Source organism: Salvelinus namaycush, chromosome 25 (genome assembly GCF_016432855.1).
Source record: "Salvelinus namaycush isolate Seneca chromosome 25, SaNama_1.0, whole genome shotgun sequence".
Classification (NCBI taxonomy): Eukaryota; Metazoa; Chordata; class Actinopteri; order Salmoniformes; family Salmonidae; genus Salvelinus; species Salvelinus namaycush.
Genome location: NC_052331.1, coordinates 4,716,418 through 4,737,981, shown reverse-complemented (window position 1 = coordinate 4,737,981; position 21,564 = coordinate 4,716,418). Strand labels below are relative to the sequence as shown.

General features: G+C 41.1%; 1 protein-coding gene across 1 annotated transcript in view; it reads left to right on the top strand.

Moving 5' to 3' along the window:
* The window catches only part of znf512b (zinc finger protein 512B), a 74,953-nt gene extending 54,541 nt beyond the window's left edge, over nucleotides 1–20,412 (top strand). The window contains exons 9-18 of the mRNA XM_038963613.1: nucleotides 47–178; nucleotides 428–546; nucleotides 4,734–4,826; nucleotides 13,033–13,131; nucleotides 13,911–14,117; nucleotides 14,710–15,003; nucleotides 15,138–15,239; nucleotides 15,438–15,500; nucleotides 15,616–15,714; nucleotides 17,586–20,412. Of these exons, the coding sequence (XP_038819541.1) occupies nucleotides 47–178; nucleotides 428–546; nucleotides 4,734–4,826; nucleotides 13,033–13,131; nucleotides 13,911–14,117; nucleotides 14,710–15,003; nucleotides 15,138–15,239; nucleotides 15,438–15,500; nucleotides 15,616–15,714; nucleotides 17,586–17,921 (1,544 nt within the window). The 3' untranslated portion in view covers nucleotides 17,922–20,412. The remainder of the gene's footprint in view (nucleotides 1–46; nucleotides 179–427; nucleotides 547–4,733; nucleotides 4,827–13,032; nucleotides 13,132–13,910; nucleotides 14,118–14,709; nucleotides 15,004–15,137; nucleotides 15,240–15,437; nucleotides 15,501–15,615; nucleotides 15,715–17,585) is intronic.
* The last annotated feature ends 1,152 nt before the right edge of the window (nucleotides 20,413–21,564 follow it).

Genomic DNA, 21,564 nt, shown 5'->3' with positions numbered 1-21,564 from the left:
ACCAACATCCTTTGGTACACTCAGTCACTCACTCTGTATGTTTCAGGTATGAACAAGGTAGAGGAGAAGTTGAAGGCTGGTCGTGTGAAGAGATTAGAGGGGTGTCTGTTCAGCGAGGAGCCCCAGAGAAAGCACCCTGGTCCAGCCTCTAGGAGAGACCTACCACCCCTCACCTCTGGTACTAATATGGCTGTTCTGGACTGCTTGTGAATTTATGTTTTTTGACAAGACAAATTCCATCTCCCAAATTATTCCCTGGTACACACGTGAGACCACTTTGTGTGATTACATTTTCACAATGTAAAGTATCGATCGATTGGTTGGTTGATTGTAGGCCGTCATTGTAAATAAGAATTTGTTCTGAACTGACTTGCCTAGTTAAATAAAGGTTACATTGATTGGTTGATATATCCTCCTGGTACTCCAGCAGAGGCCCAGTGGCAGCATGCCATCTCAGAGCGGGGGGAGGTGGTGTGTCCTACCTGCTCCATTGTCACCAGGAAGACCATCCCGGGCCTCAAGAAGCACATGGAGATCTGCCAAAAGGTGAGTCAACCAAAACAGAGGGTGGTTGGACCAGCAATATAAATGCATCTAAATAGTGCCAATCTTACCCTTTCATTTGAGATTACAGCCTATATATTTATCTTCCTGCTTGTAGCAGGATCCAGACAATATACTGTCTCTGTACAACTTCTGAAGTATGAATACATTTGACATAACAGAGTTTGATTTGCGGTGTACTGTCTTTAGCCTCCCTATTCACCATTTATATCCACTCTAGACACAGTGCCACATCCTGGCTTTCATTCCTCTAAATGAAGGATTGTGTTTCACACTCAGTGTTGAAACTCTTAAACCCAAATATATCAGTTGACACTTGCCCTAAATAATAATCCACATGCCCCATTTTCTGTATAATATTATACTTGGTACTATGCCACATCTGTTCTTGATTCTAGCCCACTCAAACAATTGTGCTGAATACAAAAACTGACTTGCCCTCTGAGGCAATGTCAGTTGCCATATGTTTTTATAGCAAGATCAGGGGTGTCAAACTCTTTCCGTGAAGGGCTGAGTGTATGCTGTTTTTTTGTTATTTCCTTTCAGTTAAGACCTAGACACTCAGGTAAGGGGAGTTCCTAACTAATCAATGACCTGAATTGATAAATCAAGTACAAGGGAGGGGTGAAAACCTGCAGACACTCGGCCCTTGATCGAGATATTACTGTACCATATATGCTGCTGTGTATAAGGACATTATATAACGTTTTGATGGTTTTATTTGATTCCAAAAAATATATTTTTTTTTTTTCATCTGATATTTGCGTTTCTTCATCTGAAATTAATGTTCATGGGTCCCTTTATACAGTTGAAGTCGGAAGTTTACATACACTTAGGTTGGAGTCTTTAAAACTCGTTTTTCAACCACTCCACAAATTTCTTGTTAACAAACTATAGTTTTGGCAAGTAGGTTAGGACATCTACTTTGTGCAGGACACAAGTCATTTTTCCAAAAATTGTTTACAGGCAGATTATTTCACTTAAAATTCACTGTATCACAATTCCAGTGGGTCAGAAGTTTACATACACTAAGTTGACTGTGCCTTTAAACAGCTTGGAAAATTCCATAAAATTATGTCATGGATTTAGAAGCTTCTGATAGGCTAATTGACATAATTTGAGTCAATTGGAGGTGTACCTGTGGATGTATTTCAAGGCCTACCTTCAAACTCAGTGCCTCTTTGCTTGACATCATGAGAAAATCTAAAGAAATCAGCCAATACCTCAGAAAAAAATGTGTGGACCTCCAGAAGTCTGGTTCATCCTTGGGAGCAATTTCCAAACACCTGAAGGTACCACATTCATCTGTACAAACAATAGTACGCAAGTATAAACACCATGGGACCACGCAGCCATCATATCGCTCAGGAAGGAGACGCGTTCTGTCTCCTAGAGATGAACGTACTTTGGTGCGGGGCGGGGCGGGGCGGGGGGGGGGGGGGGGGGCACCAGGATCGAGTTTGGGAAACCCAGATTTGTCCAACCAAACAAACCTGTAAAACCCACATACAATTTTTTCGAAAGTTGCTTAAATGTCCTAAACGAAAACACATGTTATACACTGCTCACCCTCTGCAGAGAATACATTGGCTATGTGATTTTTGCACAATATTGTTGAAACAAATAGATGATTTAAATTTGTATTTATGTATTGATACTTTATTACATGTGACAGCCCAATTGGGATACTTTTTCTATTGGACTTCTGTTGTTTGAAGTGGATATTTAGAGTTTTGCCACAAAACATGATTATTTGTCTCTTGAAAATAAAATGACCTTGCAATATATTTCAAACAAAATTATGTCTGTTTTTTCACTAGGCCATGTCATGATGAAGAAATAATATCTATCTCTTTCACATATTTTAATTCATGTCAATTTATCACCATTTCTGAAAATTGATATATACAGTTAAAGTCGAAGTTTACATACACCTTAGCCAAATACATTAAATTCAGTTTTTCACAATTCCTGACATTTAATCCTAGTAGAAATTCCCTGTCTTAGGTCAGTTAGGATCACCACTTTATTTTAAGAATGTGAAATGTCAGAATAATAGTAGAGAGAATGATTTATTTCAGCTTTTATTTCTTGCATCACATTCCCAGTGGGTCAGAAGTTAACATACACTCAATTAGTATTTGGTAGGATTGCCTTTAGATTGTTTAACATGGGTCAAACGTTTCGGGAAGCCTTCCACAAGCTTCCCACAATAAGTTGGGTGAATTTTGGCCCATTCCTCCTGACACAGCTGGTGTAACTGAGTCAGGTTTGTAGGCCTCCTTGCTCACACACACTTTTTCAGTTCTGCCCCCAAATTTTCTATGGGATTGAGGTCAGGGCTTTGTGATGGCCACTCCAATACCTTGACATTGTTGTCCATAAGCCATTTTACCACAACTTTGGAAGTATGCTTGGGGTCATTGTCAATTTGGAAGACCCATTTGCCATCAAGCTTTAACTTTCTGACTGATGTCTTGTGATGTTGCTTCAATATATCCACATAATTTTCCTTTCCTCATGATGCCATCTATTTTGTGAAGTGCACCTGTCCCTCCTGCAGCAAAGCACCACCACAACATGATGCTGCCACCCCCATGCTGCATTCACAGTTGGGATGGTGTTCTTCGGCTTGCAAGCATCCCCATTTTCCCCCTCCCATTTTTTCCTCCAAACATAACGATGGTCATTATGGCCATACAGTTCTATTTTTGTTTCATCAGACCAGAGGACATTTCTCCAAAAAGTACTATCTTTGTCCCCATGTGCAGTTGCAAACCGTAGTCAGCTTTTTTATGGCGGTTTTGGAGCAGTGGCTTCTTCCTTGCTGAGAGGCCTTTCAGGTTATGTCGATATAGGACTCGTTTTACTGTGGATATAGATACTTCTGTACCTGTTTCCTCCAGCATCTTCACAAGGTCTTTTGCTGTTGTTCTGTGATTGATTTGCACTTTTCGCACCAAACTACGTTCATCTCTAGGAGACGTCTCCTTCCTGAGCGGTATGATGGCTGGTGGTCTGCAATTTTTTTTTTCTGAGGTATTGTCTGATTTCTGTTTATTTTCCCATGATGTCAAGCAAAGAGGCACTGAGTTTGAAGGTAGGCCTTGAAGCACACCCACAGGTACACCTTCAATTGACTCAAATGATGTCAATTAGCCTATCAGAAGCTTCTAAAGCCATGACCTAATTTTCTGAAATTTTCAAAGCTGTTTAAAGGCACAGTCAACTTAGTGTATGTAAACTTCTGACCCACTGGAATTGTGATACAGTGAATTATGTGTGAAATAATCTGTCTGTAAACAATTGTTGGAAAAATGACTTGTGTCCTGCACAAAGTAGATGTCCTAACCAACTTGCCAAAACTATAGTTTGTTAACAAGAAATGTGTGGAGTGGTTGAAAAATGAGTTTTAATGACTCCAACCTAAGTGTATGTAAACTTCCGACTTCAACTGTATCATGTTTTGGGATAAAACTCTTCATTTGCTATTTATTCATTTGGACTGCTTTCTTAAATGCAGTTGTAACCTCTTCATCGGGTTCAGGCCACTAGCGTACTCTGGGGATGAGAATAAGTCAGGCACGCTGTTAGATGCTCCTCTCTCAGTGGGCCATTAGACGCAGAGTATTGATTGGAGGGCTGGAGGAATTATACTGTGGCTGCGTCTCAGTACTCTGAAGTAGCTTCCTCTCCTTTAACTGTACCAATTTGAAAACGCAGGCTACGTAGGTCAAAACAATCAGGAAAGGACACAAGGACAAGAAGACAATTTAGACTATTGAGGTAATGTAGAGCTATGGCAGTAGGTGCTTATGGCCTGGTGGACAATGTGACTATAAAAGTGACAGTTGTACCATTAAGGAGTCAGTCACTGTAAAATTACCACGGGGGTCAGTCGCTGTAAAACCTCTTCCTCTGCCAGATAGATCAATATTTGCTTCTTCATTAAAAGGACTTCTTTCCCGTTATTGGTCTTGATGATTACCTGACAAAGACCATTTATAGGTGAAATGGTCCCGTGTCATTAACTCATGTGAAGGTCATGCTGGGGAACAGTGAGCAGAAAGACCAATACCTTGACTGCCAGTGGATACAAGATATTTATTAGCTAATAGGAACGAATGAGCTTTGAGTTACTGTGTGACCTTTGTCCATTAACCCTGCAGCTCCAGGATGCCCTGAAGTGCCAGAAATGCCAGAAACAGTTCAGGTCCAAGGCCGGACTCAACTACCATACAATGGCTGAGCACAGCAGCAAGGTAAACACACACAAATGCAAACATGCGCACACACACAACCAAAGTTGATTAATCTTCTGATCCCCTAGTCAGAAACTAAAAGAGGTTACACCTCTGACCCACTACACCACTACCTACCTAGAACCGTTGAGTGACCAATATAGACACCTCTGAACAACCGGCAACAAGGGCTCTGTTTTCAGCTGGAATTAAGTATCATGCGGACATTCAGTTTTCCAGCCCTAACGCCAGGTTCAGCAATTTACCTGTTTTATAATCAGCTCACCTGAACTCACATGGGAGGGGTGGAAATATTTGAGGTGTGTCCTTTAAAACACAACCCAAAGTGATCATTTCAGGCTGCGCTGGTTTTAGCACAATGGCCATATTCACATTGAACAAGAGCAGCCTAATCTTCTTTTAGTGCATGTATACTTAGTATTTAGAAACATAAAAAATGTTTTTTCCTATTTTGTTTTATTGGATTTAAAACCAAGCATAGCCTCTCCTCCTCGCAATGAAGGCTTTTTTTTGTCCTGCCCAATGTAGTCAAGACTGTTGATAAAAGGTTTGACTCCTGAGAATGCTTGGAAATAAATCTTAAACACTGAAGCTTTATTAAAATATGACGTTTGAGAGGAGCAAAATAGTGAGCTGACATTCCCTTTTCATCTATGCGTTGTTGGCAGGTCCACATTATGTTAGCCATGCTAACTTTATAACGGTGAGTGGACATTTTCCCTTTCTCTTTATATTGGATCTGTGTTGGATCCAGCTACTGTTAAAAGTTTGGCGGTGCGTAAAACCCTCCATAGTCTGCGTTTAATATTATATGCCCACGGGGAGAAATGATGGGGCATGTCAGTGTATTTAAAGTATTTAAATGTTTTTTTGTTTGTTTAGAATTTGATTCAAATTATTTGTTCTCGTTTTAGGCCTCATCATTAATTAATTGAATCTGGCTTTTTAACAATGTTTGGCATGTCCATGCTCAGCCAAAATGAAATGTACAGTAGGCCTAGCCCTTATATCAGTGTGAATGCTATTGAAGCCATTCAATTACTTAGAACAATGTGGACCGTAAATGGTTTCAAGTTAACGTATTTAGCAAAGATGGGATAGGTCTACATTTTGATATTTAGTTTCTGTAGGCCATTTAACAAACTTTAATGGACTAACATTGGAATTGGATTTGATTCCAAGGCAATGCATATAAGACCGTAAATACACAACGTGAAGCAACCACATATTGCGCTTTGGAACAGGATCTGATTGGCCAGTGAGGGGCCAAGCCTCGACACACCCACAACTTGTTTATTCATGAATACCCAACCCTTTCGCACCGAGTGCCCCAATAATTGTAGTTGTGAAAATAGCTCAAATATTTCAGACACACCCCTGAACCTATAGCGCCTGCGCTTAGATTTACCATTGTGTTTGGTTTGTTAAAATAGAGCCCCAAGTGTCTACCAGACCCTAAAGTAGAGTGGGTTTTCACTTCTGACCAATATGGACTTCAACACCCTACCGTCTGCTTGTGTCTGGTTTCCCCTGTCAAAAAAAGCACCTTGTTTCTTGTGATTGATTGTGTGAATGGATATCGTTTCAGGAATGGGCAATTTTAGACAGAGTCTCTTGAGAAGGCCATGTACCAAACAATTATAATTGTGGGTAAAAAAATAAATAAAAATGAAATGTTTATAAAACAACGGTGTCAAACATACCGTCCATGGGCCGGATCCGGACTGCAAGTGGGTTGAGTAAAAACATTTTTATTTGTATTTTATTTATTTTTCTCAAGGAAATGTTTTATTAATGAACATTGAAATGACTAAAATGAACTTGAAACTGATATTGGACCCACATTATGGAGCTACGTTTATAGTCACTCTGCCCAGCTTGCCAACGGTCATCAAAAGGAAAGCTAGACAGTCAGGGAGCATCGACAATTATAACAGCGTTGGATAAATCACTATTTTTTGCCAATTCTGACAGCAAGGAAATATATTGTGAAACTTCAATTAAATGCAAAGTCTCAAATAGCCACCTGTCCCTTTTTAATAGCCAGGGATCAGCACACAATTCATCAAATAAACGGCTGTTTTAAATAAACGTTATGTCTCAATGAATTGTTTGTGAGTGAACTTCAGTGAGCACCGTAAAGATTGCGCAAAAGAAGATAAAGGAGAGCAACATTATTGCCACGGATGAGACAGTACTGTGGTTTGACATGGTCAGGGGGATAAACATCTACTGGTGAGGTGAAAGTAGCAGCTGTTAAAACAAAAAAAAACATGACGGTTAAGCACAAAGCAATATGCGCTAGTGGATGGTATTGTAGGCATCTCTCGACGTCCTGGGGACCTGGACAAATGTCGAACACCGAAGTCTATCTGCAGTGATCCCCCGCTGCAACTACGGGGGGGATACAAGGCGCAACAAATGAGAGAATGGTACTGAAACTAAAATCGGGGGTGTATGATAGGCGGCCTAGTCTTTGCAAGTCTGATCCGCAATAGATTTGTTCTTATGTTTATACTGGTAATACTGGTCCCAATAAACATTGTGGTAGTCTTTTCAACATTTTATTGAGCAACGGTTGTGTGCATTAAGGAAATGGACGCCTGGCTCAAATAGAAGCATGCCTCTTATAAGCGGTGGTTGTTTTCAGGGATTGAAGCGAATAAACTCTGGGGCTATTAATTGAAGTAATCCATTTAAAGTGCGGCCCTCCGGACCTCGGTGAAGACCGAATGCGGCTGTGGTCCAAAAGTAATTTGACACCCCTGTTCTAAAAGATGGATTTCTACCGTTGTTTTTGGCACAGCTGATGTTATGATTGTTATGATGCACATTACATTATGGAGTTAACTTCCTCAGTAGAGAGGTTCATCAAGATATCAACATGGCCCTCCCTCCTGCATTAGTGGAAGGCTGGTCCATTAAGTTTGTTGAATAATTCAAAACTACGATCTCAAAAGGTATCATTTTACATTTAGCAGAAACTCGTATCCAGAGCAATTAGGGTTAAGTGCCTTGCTCAAGTAGAGAGGTTCATTAATATATCAACAAACCCCTCTCTCCTGCACTAATCAAATCAAATGTATTTATATAGCCCTTCTTACATCAGCTGATATTTCAAAGTGCTGTACAGAAACCCAGCCTAAAACCCCAAACAGCAAGCAATGCAGGTGTAGAAGCATGGTGGCTAGGAAAAACTCCCTTGAAAGGCCAAAACCTAGGAAGAAACCTAGAGAGGAACCAGGCTATGAGGGGTGGCCAGTCCTCTTCTGGCTGTGCCGGGTGGAGATTATAACAGAACATGGCCAAGATGTTCAAATGTTCATAAATGACCAGCATGGTCAAATAATAATAATCACAGTAGTTGTCGAGGGTGCAACAAGTCAGCACCTTAGTGGACATGGCGATTTGATTTGACAGATTTTTCACCTAGTCATCGCGGGGATTCGAACCAACAACTTTCATGTTTTCTCCTCCCGCCCCATCATAAAATATTAATGAACAAACATGTCCCAAACAGTCTCTTTTGTGTGTGTGTGTGTGTGTGTGTGTGTGTTCCATTCAGCCTTGCCATCATAGCTGATTTGTTTAAATCTAAGAGAAGTTATGCCCTCTGTACAACTGAAGTAAAACTGTTTAAGACCTTATGTCTTCAGACTATGCACATTACATTCTGGTGCAGTAGAGACGTTCATTAAGAAATCAACATATCTTTCCTTTGTTAGTGGAATGGCTCTCCAATTAAGTTTGTTGAATAATTCAAAACGACTATCTTAAAAAGTATAATGAAATATTAATATGTCCCAAACACTTTCATTTGTGTTTGTGTGTGTGTGTGTGTGTGTGTGTGTGTGTGTGTGTGTGTGTGTGTGTGTGTGTGTGTGTGTGTGTGTGTGTGTGTGTGTGTGTTTGTGTTGTTCTGAATTACCTGCAGAAGTGGCATCCTTGCTAATCTGTACCCAGTGTGTGTCCTCTGGTCACATGGCTGAGCACCAGTGCAGCGTGGGAAAACACAGCAGCAGGATGACACAGTGACAGAGGTCACCTGCTGGCTTTGACCTTGTTGTTGTAACTGCCACTGTGATACACTACCTCCTGATTTTTCTCTCTCCTCTCTATCCCTCGATCTAGTACTCCCTCCCCCTCTCTTTCTCAGTCTCTCCCTCCCTCTCTCTCTCTTCCTCTCACACTCACCACATTTCCATATCGTTCTTTCCCACTCTCATTCTTTCTCTCTCACCACATTTCCATATCGTTCTTTCTCTCTATCTCTTTCTCTCTCATTCTCTCACCCCTTTCCTTCTCTCTCATGTCTGATATAGGTTTTCAAAAGAAATGCTGGTGGTTCCGCTGTGTCCCCTGGTGAATCTAAGGCTGGCGGGAGTGTGTGTTCTCTAGCCTCAGGGCCTGACTGTGACATGATTCTCTTTGCTTTGCTTTAGTGTGGGACTTTACACGTCTTCCTCTGATCTATCATCTTATCCCCCTCCTTTCCCTCGCAGACTAAGGATGTATCTCAATCTCAATAGTTTGTAGATCTGTCCAGATCTAGAAACACAAGAGAAACCAAAACGGTGGATGCTAATTTAGGCCATTAAGATGCACCCGAGCGTGTATCCACAGTTGCATTTCAATCCGGAGAGTTGTTCTCTCAATATCTGTGACCCACCACCTGGATTCGGACCTACAGTTGAAGCCGGAAGTTTACATACACTTAGGTTGGAGTCATTAAAACTCATTTTTCCACAAATTTCTTGTTAACAAACTATAGTTTTGGCAAGTTGGTTAGGACATCTACTTTGTGCATGACACAAGTCATTTTTCTAACAATTGTTTACAGACAGATTATTTCACTTATAATTCACTGTATCACAATTCCAGTGGGTCAGAAGTTTACATACACTAAGTTGACTGTGCCTTTAAACAGCTTGGAAAATTCCATAAAATTATGTCATGGATTTAGAAGCTTCTGATAGGCTAATTGACATAATTTGAGTCAATTGGAGGTGTACATGTGGATGTATTTCAAGGCCTACTGTCAAACTCAGTGCCTCTTTGCTTGACATCATGGGAAAATCAAAAGAAATCAGCCAAGACCTCAGAAGAAAATGGTAGACCTTCACAAGTCTGGTTCATCCTTGGGAGCCATTTCCAAACGCCTGAAGGTACCACGTTCATCTATACAAACAATAGTACGCAAGTATAAACACCATGGGACCACGCAGCCATCATACCGCTCAGGAAGAGATGAACGTACTTTGGTGCGAAAAGTCCAAGTCAATCCCAGAACAACAGCAAAGGACCTTGTGAAGATGCTGGAGGAAACAGGTACAAAAGTATCTATATCCACAGTAAAACAAGTCCTATATCGACATAACCTGAAAAGCCGCTCAGCAAGGAAGAAGCCACTGCTCCAAAACCACCATAAAAATGCCAGACTATGGTTTGCAACTGCACATGGGGACAAAGATCGTACTTTTTGGAGAAATGTCCTCTAGTCTGATGAAACAAAAATAGAACTGTATGGCCATAATGACCATCGTTATGTTTGGAGGAAAAAGGGGGAAGCTTACAAGCCGAAGAACACCATTCCAACCGTGAAGCACGGGGGTGGCAGCATCACGTTGTGGGGGTGCTTTGCTGCAGGAGGGACTGGTGCACTTCACAAAATAGCCCTGCATCATGAGGAGGAAAATTAGGTGGATATATTGAAGCAACATCTCAAGACATCAGTCAGGAAGTTAAAGCTTGGTCGCAAATGGGTCTTCCAAATGGACAATGACCCCAAGCATACTTCCAAAGTTGTGGCAAAATGGCTTAAGGACAACAAAGTCAAATTATTGGAGTGGCCATCACAAAGCCCTGACCTCAATCCTATAGAAAATGTGTGGGCAGAACTGAAAAAGCATGTGCGAGCAAGGAGGCCTACAAATCTGACTCAGTTACACCAGCTCTGTCAGGAGGAATGGGCCAAAATTCACCCAACTTATTGTGGGAAGCTTGTGGAAGGCTACCTGAAACATTTGATCCAAGTTAAACAATTTAAAGGCAATGCTGCCAAATACATACTAATTGAGTGTATGTAAACTTCTGACCCACTGGGAATGTGATGAAAGAATTAAAAGCTGAAATACATTATTCTCTACTATTATTCTGACATTTCACATTCTTAAAATAAAGTGGTGACCCTAACTGACCTAAGACAGGGAATTTTTATTTGGATTAAATGTCAGGAATTGTGAAAAACTGAGTTTAAATGTATTTAGCTAAGGTGTATGAAAACTTCTGACTTTTTGAAATTGTGTTTTTTACATTGGATAAAAGTATACACTCAGAGCTAGAAAATGGTAAATCATACACTGCAGTTGAGAAACAACGGGAAAGTAATTCTGCTTTGAATGTTGATAAACTTCTAACCCCACTTTTGAGAAAATGGCCTGAATGTTTTAGTACACCTGCTGGAGAGCTCTTCTTTGTCTACAATCATTTAGCATCGTTCACACCCTCTTAGTCCTTAGCCCCAACCATCTCTTTAAGAACTCACATGTGAGGCCATGTGCTAAACAGAGTGAATAAGGTAGTGTAGCAAACAATCAAAGATTAAGACTAAAAGGGGATGAAAGTAGTAGCAGAAAGTAGTAGTAAAAATACACTTTATCTAGTTCTTGGGCTATTTCCTAATCCGACTTTGGTGCAGGTCATGTTCTTCACATTACCGTCTCTGATAAACACACACTATATCAAATAACATCTCAGTTCATTTGTCACATGCACAGGATACAGAAGGTGTAAACGGTACAGTGAAATGGTTACTTGCATAGTGAAATATTTTGTTTTGACCCATAATCCCAACCTATACTACCATGCATGAATCTGCAGGTAAGTAAAGCTAACCAACTAGGTTCAATGTTAGCTAGCTAACATGAAGTCATAACTAGCAATACAAATGGCTATTGAGATATATTATTACTACACAGCTCATACATGTGATGTTAGCAAGCTAGCCAGCCAGCCAGCTAACCTTAGCTAGCTAGCTAACAGTACGCTTTAACTTGCAATGAAAATGACTTTCTGACTAAATTAGAAACGTATAATATCTGAAAATGCAGCTAGACTCTTACCTGTATAAATTGATGAATGCTTCTCCCTCTCTGTCATGGGTGCCGTGGTTGCCATTTTTTTGAAGATGTGATCCGGAGTCAGGTCTTTTATACAACAGCCTTCTGTGTTCTCTTTTCGACTCTATGCGTTTGGTAATCATCTCTCTGCTTCCACCGAGCATTTCATTGATTAAAAAAATCGGTGAACAACCCTGTTGATCGCCGTTTCTTCCCCATCACTGTCATCAGAAGACCCTACAATGTCTGGTTCAGTGAAAAATGTTTTTACCTAAATCAGGGATTTCCTCATCGTCTGATTCATTTTCAGAGTCAGCGACCGACCTCCAGAAAGTAGTCTGTCACAACTTCAGGGTAGTAATGTTGAGAGCAGTAGCAACACTTCTTCATGATATCTTTCAAAAACAGCCGGGGTAGAAAGGATTATCTACATATACTGACCAGCTCACGTTATAGACAGAAGCATGCTACATGGCAGACCAATCCAAACTCATCTCTCGGCATGTCCAGCCCATCCATTATCTCAGCCAATCATGGCTAGCAGGAAGGTTCCTGTAATTTCCCGTGGCTAAAACAACTAGGCTCGTAATTGAACTATTTTTATTTGTATTTACAGGCTGCATACAATTTTGTTATTAAGGCAAATGAAGGTTCACATGATCCAGAAGGCATTTCTGACAAAAAAACGCATCTTGATCAAATAAAAAATAAAAAAAAACATTTAAAGGCCTCTCTTGTGAAGTAGTGACATATGCCTAGCTTCTTGAAACGGGTCACATATGCACTTAATCACTGCCCAAATCTGTAGCCCCCCTCCCCTTTCCTCCTCTCTCTGGCTGTGCAGTCAGCTGCTGTGTTTATCAGGCATGTTTTTGGCACTGATAAACACCTTGGTGAAAACATTAGTTTGACAACTGTCATAACATGCATAGAGTAACGGGATTGCCATGAAACCGTTTAATGATTCTGGCATCGCCCGAATGCCTCAGATGGAAATCACATTTTCCAGGCCTGGTTTAGGAGGGGGGGGGGGGGGGGGGGGAGGGAGACAGGACACTGGTATGACGCTGTGTTTTCCCCTCCCTCAGGCTTTGGGGAGCGAGGACCAGATGGGGGACGGGCAGGAGGAGAGAGAGAGGCTGCGCAGAGTACTCAAACAGATGGGACGAATCAAGTGTCCTCGGGAGGTATGTACTCTCTCCTCCAACTGGGCACAGACGTCAGTTCAATGTGTAGTTTGGATTTCCATTTGGTTGAGTTGTCAACTAATGTTAAATCAACTAAAATTGTCACCGTGTCATTGGATTTAGGTTGGGTGAAAGAAAGACATTTCCCTTTCTTTTTGCAAATCCAATCAGTATTCCACGTTAATTCAACGTCTAAATTTTTTGGTTGAAATGACATGGAATCGACGTTGATTCAACAAGTTTTCTATCTTTCTCTCTCTTTTCTGTACCCCCACTTCTTTCTCTTGTTATCTTCTCCAGTTGTATAAAATGTTCTTCTCTATTTCTGCTGAACACCCCTCCATCTCCCTTTACCCCTCTCGCTCTTTCTCTTTCCTTTTTCGCTCCCTCCTCTCCTCTGTCTTTCTTGTTAGTCTGCCCAAACATACATCAACACTCTGTTGTCAATTCCTCACACTACAGTGCAGAGAGGGGAAGAGGCAGGGCTGCAGAGACAAGAGACATTTTCAATAACCTCTCTTCGTCCATGGACATGTTCAAACTTTCCTCCACCTCTATCTCATTCTTATGTCAAACAACCACAAAAAAAATGGTTGGCCATCTCTCCTGAGAAATATATGTTCATGTTAATTAGACTATATAAAAAAAAACATTAGATGAATAATAGACACAATGTGATGGTTGCCTTCGTTAGACAAATCCATACTCCGCTCCACCGACCTGATTTCCAGTCTAATGTGAATGTTTTATTTCTCCCTTTTTAAATGTTGCACACACAGAGCTGCTCAGCCCATTTTTTCAGTCTGATGGGATACCAGTACCATCAGAAGCGCTGTGGCAGAGAGCTATCAGAGGAGGACAAGCCTGTATTTCTGTGTCAGCACTGTGGGAAGACCTACCGCTCCAAGGCTGGCAGAGACTACCACCTCCGCACTGAACACCCCACCACCACTAACAGCAATACCAACAATACCACCGGCAGAGGGGTAAGAGGAGAGCTGTTTGTGTTTACTATTAAACTATTATGACTAGTGTGTCTTGAAACTTCATATATGCTGTTAATTATGGAAATGAGTTACATCTGGTTCGTTCAGCCATTCCTATGGCAGAAATGTACGTAGAAAGAATGGGGTTTTGGGATGAAAGCTGAAAATAAGGTGAGGTTAACACAGGCTTAGGAGATATGTTTTGTTCTATGATAATATCAGTCAGTTACCATGACCTTTATGAGTTCTGAAGCCTTCCTGTGCTTGTTTTGATTAAATAAATGCTCCGAATTCACAGAAAGTGACGTTATCTTATGAAGATTTATCTCATAGAACCAAACGTATAAGATCTCCTGAGCCTGTGTTTACCACAGACCTTGTTTTCTGCATTTATCCCAATTGTTTTTGAAACCATTCATTCCCCCATAGGCTTTGGCCAATGAGCCATGGCAGAGTTATCCCTACAAAAAGTTACTATTGCTCTCTATTCCCCATCCTCTCGTCCTTTATTACACCCATAGTCATTGATTGAATCGCTGTGAATCCTCTTGTCATTGGTCTCTGACCGGGCTGTGTCCCTCCTCTCTTCCAGATGAGAACAGAGGAGCCACAGCCTGCAGGAAGGAGGGAACAGAACCACGTGGAGAGAGAGAGGAAGGAAAAAGAAAAGTGGCAGGAGTTGTCTGCGGGTAGGGAGAAGGATGGGAGAGAGAGGGAGAGAGAGGGGCTGGGGGAGGACTTTGAGAGGACTCCTAGTGGCAGGGTGAGACGTCGGTCTGCTCAGGTAGCAGTGTTCCACCTGCAGGAGATAGCAGAGGATGAACTGGCCAAGGACTGGGGCACAAAGCGTCGCATCAAAGATGACCTGGTACCGGACAGCAAAAGGGTAAGACATAGACAGGTACACACACACACACACACACACACACACACACACACACACACACACACACACACACACACACACACACACACACAAACAAACACATTTAACATGTGGTCCCTGTCTCCCTCCTCCAGTTGAACTACACTCGTCCTGGTCTTCCCAAGTTCAGTCCCAAGCTGCTGGAGAGCTGGAAGAACGAGGTCAAAGAGAAGGGCTTCATCTGCTGCTCCAACGGAGTAAGAATCTCTGGCCAACATGTTCTGTACATTAAACCCATCTCAGATAAATCCTGTATTTTAAGTTATCCAGTTGCTTTTATACATTTCAGCGCTGTAAATTCTGAGCTCAACAGTCTCTAAAAATGAACAAGTTCATGTTTTATAGGCACAGTTTACTATTGTTGTGTCTCAGCTATTGTTCCTCTCTGTTTTCAGAGCTGTGAAGCTGTTTACTCCAGTGTGTCCGGACTCAAAGCTCATCTAGCCAACTGTAACCAGGTAGGACCATCAGGACCTTAAATGGATAAAAAAATATCTGACCCTGTATCACTCTGTTGAGTTCAGGGACAACTTGTACCTACACTTGCCTGGGGTATGTTTCTGTGTGCTGCAGGCAGAGGGCGATGCAGGGAAGTACACCTGCTTGCTGTGCCAGAAGGAATTCAGCTCAGAGAGTGGTGTCAAATACCACATCAGCAAGACACACTCACAGGTGAGACGAACATACAAAAACAGTCCCTTACAGGTGGGCCTGATATACACACTCACAGGTGAGACGTTCACTCATTCATACACACATTTTAAAACACACAGGTGAGACGTTCACTCATTCAGACACACATTTTAAAACACACAGGTGAGACGTTCACTCATTCATACACACATTTTAAAACACACAGGTGAGACGTTCACTCATTCATACACACATTTTAAAACTCACAGGTGAGACGTTCACTCATTCATACACACATTTTAAAACACACAGGGGACACGTTCACTCATTCAGACACATTTTAAAACACACAGGTGAGACGTTCACTCATTCATACACACATTTTAAAACACACAGATGACACGTTCACTCATTCATTCACGTTCACTCATTCATGACATGCTATTCTATAAAATTCTTTCTCTGTAATTAATATTACCTGATTGAGGTAATCATGTAAATTTAATTAACTAGAACGTAGGGGCACCACGAAAGAGTGTTTATAGAGCTGTTATCTTCCAAATAAACTCTGAAAGACCTAGTAATATTTTACATCAATAGCAGTCAATATTAATCGTCACCTTATTTCAGTCTCATCTGAAAGTTGTAAATTATTGGTTATTTTCACGAACCCTGGCTGAGAAGTTGAATCAGCAATACAAAATTGGGTTTAATTATTTATTTACGAAATAGCTAACTAATCACACAGAATTACATATCCACAGAATGAATCATACCTTGATTACAAATTATGTCATAAAGGAAAACGTCCCTAGCGGACGGAACCGATATGACAGCTGGTTACACAAAGAAAAGGGGGCTGGATTTAAGTGAAAGAGCGGGAAGACTGAAGAACAAAGGGAGAAGCTATGTTTCTATCGGGCCGTAGGCAGCTACTCTATCGTAAATACAGAATCTTATGCATTCTAAATTACCGCCCATTTCGAATAGGAAAATGCAATAAATATTTACTCTGAGCTGCACTTCAATAGGTTGGTAGTAGATGGAAGGCTGTGTTGCCCAACAGAGTCCTTTGAAGGGTATCCCTGGTGGTGAACGGGATACGTTGTAGTGTGGTAGATGGGATACTGTATTTGTCCTTTCCTAGCCCACGTTTACAGCGGCCGCTGCTAACTCAACGGCTAGCAGGTATCACTTCTGTAGCGAATAAGAGTTCAAAGTTCATACCATTAGCAACCAAAGCTCACGCTGAGGTTGGCTTCGTTCTGTAGTTATTATCTGAATCCTTCTGACATTGGACCGTCGTCCTAATGTACCCGGAACGGGAGGTTACATTTTTGTCAAGGGCTTATATAGTGGAGGGAGAGAAGGGTGTGTTTCATAGTTTATAACCCATGTCTCTTCACAGGGGCGGGCCACTGATTGAGCAGAGCTCTAATCTTATGAAAACCCAATTCTCTCATTTGGAAGCTAAAATTACATTTAATCTTTTCACAAATAGTTTCATTTAAATTGCATTTAAATTGCCCAACAATTCCATGTGAATCTGATAAATATAATGTGTAGACTTTCCCAGATACAGTTTATGTCGTCCTGTCATCAGTCATAATGTCTCAGATGACAACCGAACTGACATCATATTCATTAAGTACAAAGGCTATTCAAGAGTCCTTCAGTAGAGTCAAGAGAGAGGGACGGGAGAAAGGTATTTATGGGGGGGGTCATAAACCTTACCCACAGGCCAACGTCATGACACAGGTGACACGTTCAATCATTCAGACACACAGTTTAAAACACACAGGTGCGACGTTCACTCATTCATACACACATTTTAAAACACACATGTAGATGTCATACACTTGTAGTAACATGCAGTTGAATGTTTTCCCCTCAACATTATCATGTTACAGAACTGGTTCCGAGCCTTCAGCCACATGGTGCCCAGCAGCAGCATCAGCAGCAGGAGCAAACCGCCAGACAACCACGAGAAAACGGAGGTTAAGAACGGAGTCACCATGGGAAAGAAGAGAGGCCGCAAGCCCAAAGAGCGCCCCCCTGAGGCCACCCCCGTCCAAACAAACACTTTTTTCAGCACCACCCAAAACTCAGCCCCCACTCTGAACATGGCCCAGACCCCGGTCCCGACAGAGACAGGAAACCCAGGGAGCCTGACGCTAAACAGACAGCCCAACCAACCCACCACACGGAGGAGTAAGCCCAAGTGGGTGCCCCCTCCCTCCGAGTAGCTCTGCTTTCAACCCAAGAGCCAGAGAGGCTATGTCTATCTATCCACATTACGCCAGTAAGCTCAAGGATGTTTTGGAGACCTCAAGGACTGGCGGACAGAGAACAAAACTAAAAACGACTGCACTCAGATCTTTGCGTTTTAACATTAAATATACTGTATACAGTTTGTCTACTGGTATATGTTGATATGACAGTCATTTTATTTTGTTTCCTCCATTCCATTTCCAAGCATCATTTCAGTTAAACTATTGACAACAGGGGTTCATTGTAATCAAAGTTATAATCCTACTCTGTGTAAAAAATCTATTTTTGTAAACAAAAGTAGTATTTCAAATGAATGTTGGCATATTCCCTCTTCATGTCTTTAGATTCATGTTGTGTTTGAGAGATTTTTCAAAGGATATTCTATTAGGATAGTGAGGTACTGCTAGGGATTTTTTTTAATGGATATACTGTGTACTGTGTATATATACTATATCTATCTACATACAGTATATACTCAAAGCAATGACGTCATCCCTCTTTTTTTCAAGGCAGGAAGGTCAAATTTGGTCTAAAGCGATCACACTCCTTTTCATTTTTGTTGTTTTACACTTTGGCGTCTTTCGTTCGTTTTTATTGTGGCAGCTGAATGTCGAAGTAGAGGTTTTTTTTGATCCGTCTGCTACAGTGCAATATGCTAATTCGTTTTTGTCTCTTTGTTTTCTATGGCTTTTCAAAGTTGTGAAAGACCACACTGTAACGCATACATCAAATTCTTTACTGTGTTCTGATGCTCTGGCTAAGCTACGTAGTTAGTCTTTGTTTCAATTACACTGAAATGTAGGAAATTAGCACCATTTTCACAAAATGATATGAGATTTTATTGAATTTTTTATTTGACCTTGGGGCATATGATTGGGGATGTTAACGCAAACATTTCTACACTAAAATCTATATCTACACCCAAGCAATGTAAACAGCATATCCACAAAGTTTGAAGATGTGTAGATTTTGTTTAATATAGGTTTCGCCATTGGAGCTCATAGTTCGAATTAAATGTGGGAATGTTGTAGTAATAGGTTCCCATTTAAAATGGACAAAAATTCTCAAGCTCGAATTTTCCTAGGACTGTCTGGTAGTCGGGAGGGGAAAACTGAGAGGTTTGGAACTCTCTTTGTTAGTGGTGTATTAACCAATTTAGCCTGGTGACGTCACCAGGCAAGCCGAAACTCCCGCCCATGCAAACCTGCTGATTAGAAGGTTCTGTGTAGATTAAATTTTCTACCAGTAACTATCAGGAAAAAACACTGATCAATTGTTTTCACACATTTACAGTGTTCGTTTCATCAGCTGTGGTACAATATGATACAAAACACAAGAGGAAGTGAATTTTGACAGCACTGGGCATTTAAATAATTCAGAAAAGGGAGCTGCAGTTAATTTTTTTTTTAATACAAGTTTAAGTTAGTTTAATCTTTAATGAAACGTAAAAAATAAAAACCTAAAATGAAGGCTTAGATGTTGTGATGTATAAAGACATATTCCCGGTCATTAAAAGACTTGTCTTGCACTTTAACCCTAACCCCTTTCCTCTCTTCCCGCCCATTTTGTCTTTTTGCACATGAAGAGCAAAGAGAAAAAAAACTTTCCGCTCCGGGAAGAAGATGCCCTTAGACACAGATTTATAATCAGCCCTGCCTAAATGTTTACCTTAAGAATTATGGGTAAAGACACAAAACTGACCATAGATCAGCTTCTAAAGGGCAGCTTCACCCTACTCTAACCTAAACCTCCAATATGGAGGGTTGTTACCCAGGACTGTGAAATAAAAAATGTGGGGTCCAGAAATAAGTACATTTAGTTCTCTGTGCCCCGCTTTCCAACAGGATTCAATGAGTAGATAACAGGGCCGCCTCAGTGAATTCAAAACCCAAACTAAGCCATAACTGATCCTCAGAAATGCTATACATTTTAGGCTGTGCTGCCAGTCAACTATTTCAGCGTAAAAGGAAATGACGTTTAAATGAAATGTCTTTAATTTATGAAAATGCTAATGTGCAATCAGCTCATTTTAATATTTTGTCTATAATAAATACTTAAAGTAGATACTTGAATTCACAAAACAATTGTAATAATTTGATTTAAGTCAAAATGTCATGAAATGTTTCATGTGTATTTATATCAATAGAGCAGAATAGCTCTCTCAAAGCGGCAGATCTCTTTTATAATCACTTGTGTGTATGATCTAGTTAGTCTGAAAGTAGTGGCAGTTTGTGAAAAGGTTATGGTTACATGGTGCAATTTACTCTGCTTGTTCAACCAGGACCGTTTTTCCAGAAATGTTATTACTTTACAATATGTCCTATAAATACAGGTGCTAAACTCATACTGTTATGAAACCAATCTTAACCATTATGTAAAAATAACGTAAATATCACATTTACAGAAGTATTCAGACACTTTACTCATTACATTGTGATTACATCAGTGATTACAGCCTCGAGCTTGCCATACCTGTATTTGGGGACTTTCTCCCATTCTTCTCTGCAGATCCTCTCAAGCTCTGTCAGGTTGGATGGGGAGTCTCGCTGCACAGCTATTTTCAGGTCTCTCCAGAGATCTTCGATCCGATTCAGGCTCTGGCTGGGCCACTCAAGGACGGTCAGAGACTTGTCCCGAAGCCACTACTGCGTTGTCTTTGCTGTGTGCTTAGGGTCATTGTCCTGTTGGAAGGTGAACCTTCGCCCAGTCTGAGATCCTGAGCGCTCTGGAGCAGATTTTCATCAAGGATCTCTCTCTACTTTGCTCCGTTCATCTTTCCCTCGATCCTAACTAGTCTCCCAGCCCCTGCTGCTGAAAAACATTCCCACAGCATGATGCTGCCACCACCATGCTTCACTCTAGGGATGGTGTCAGGTTTCCTCCAGATGTGACGCTTAGCATTCAGGCCAAAAGAGTTCAATCTTGGTTTCATCAGACCAGAGAATCTTGATTCTCATTGTCTGGATAGTCCTCTACATGCCCTTTGGCAAACTCCAAGTGGGCTGTCATGTGCCTTTTTCTGAGGAGTGGCTTCTGTCTGGCCACTGTACCATAAAGGTTTGATAGGTGGATTGCTGCAGAGATGGGAGAAACTTCCAGAAGGACAACCATCTCCACAGAGGAACTCTAGAGCTCTTGTCAGTGTGACCATCGGGTTCTTGGTCTCCTCCCTGACCAAGGCCCTTCTCCCCCGGGTGACCAGCTCTAGGAAGAGTCTTGGTGATTCCAAACTTCTTCCATTTAAGAATGATGGAGGCCACTGTGTTCTTGGGGACCTTTAATGCTGCAGACATTTTTTGGTACCCTTCCCCAGATCTGTGCCTTGACACAATCCTGTCTCGGAGCTCTACGGACAATTCCTTCAATGTCTTAGCTTGGTTTTTGCTCTGACATGCACTGTCAATCAAGTTGTAGAAACATCTCAAGGATGATCAATGGAAACAGGAGGCACCTGAGCTCCATTTCGAGTCTCATAGCAAAGCGTCTGAATACTTATGTAAATAAGGTATTTCTGTTGTTATTTTTAATAAATTAGCAAAAAATTCTAAAAACATGTTTTCACTTTGTCATTATGTTGTATTGTGTGTATATCCATTTTAGAATAACACAGTAATGTAA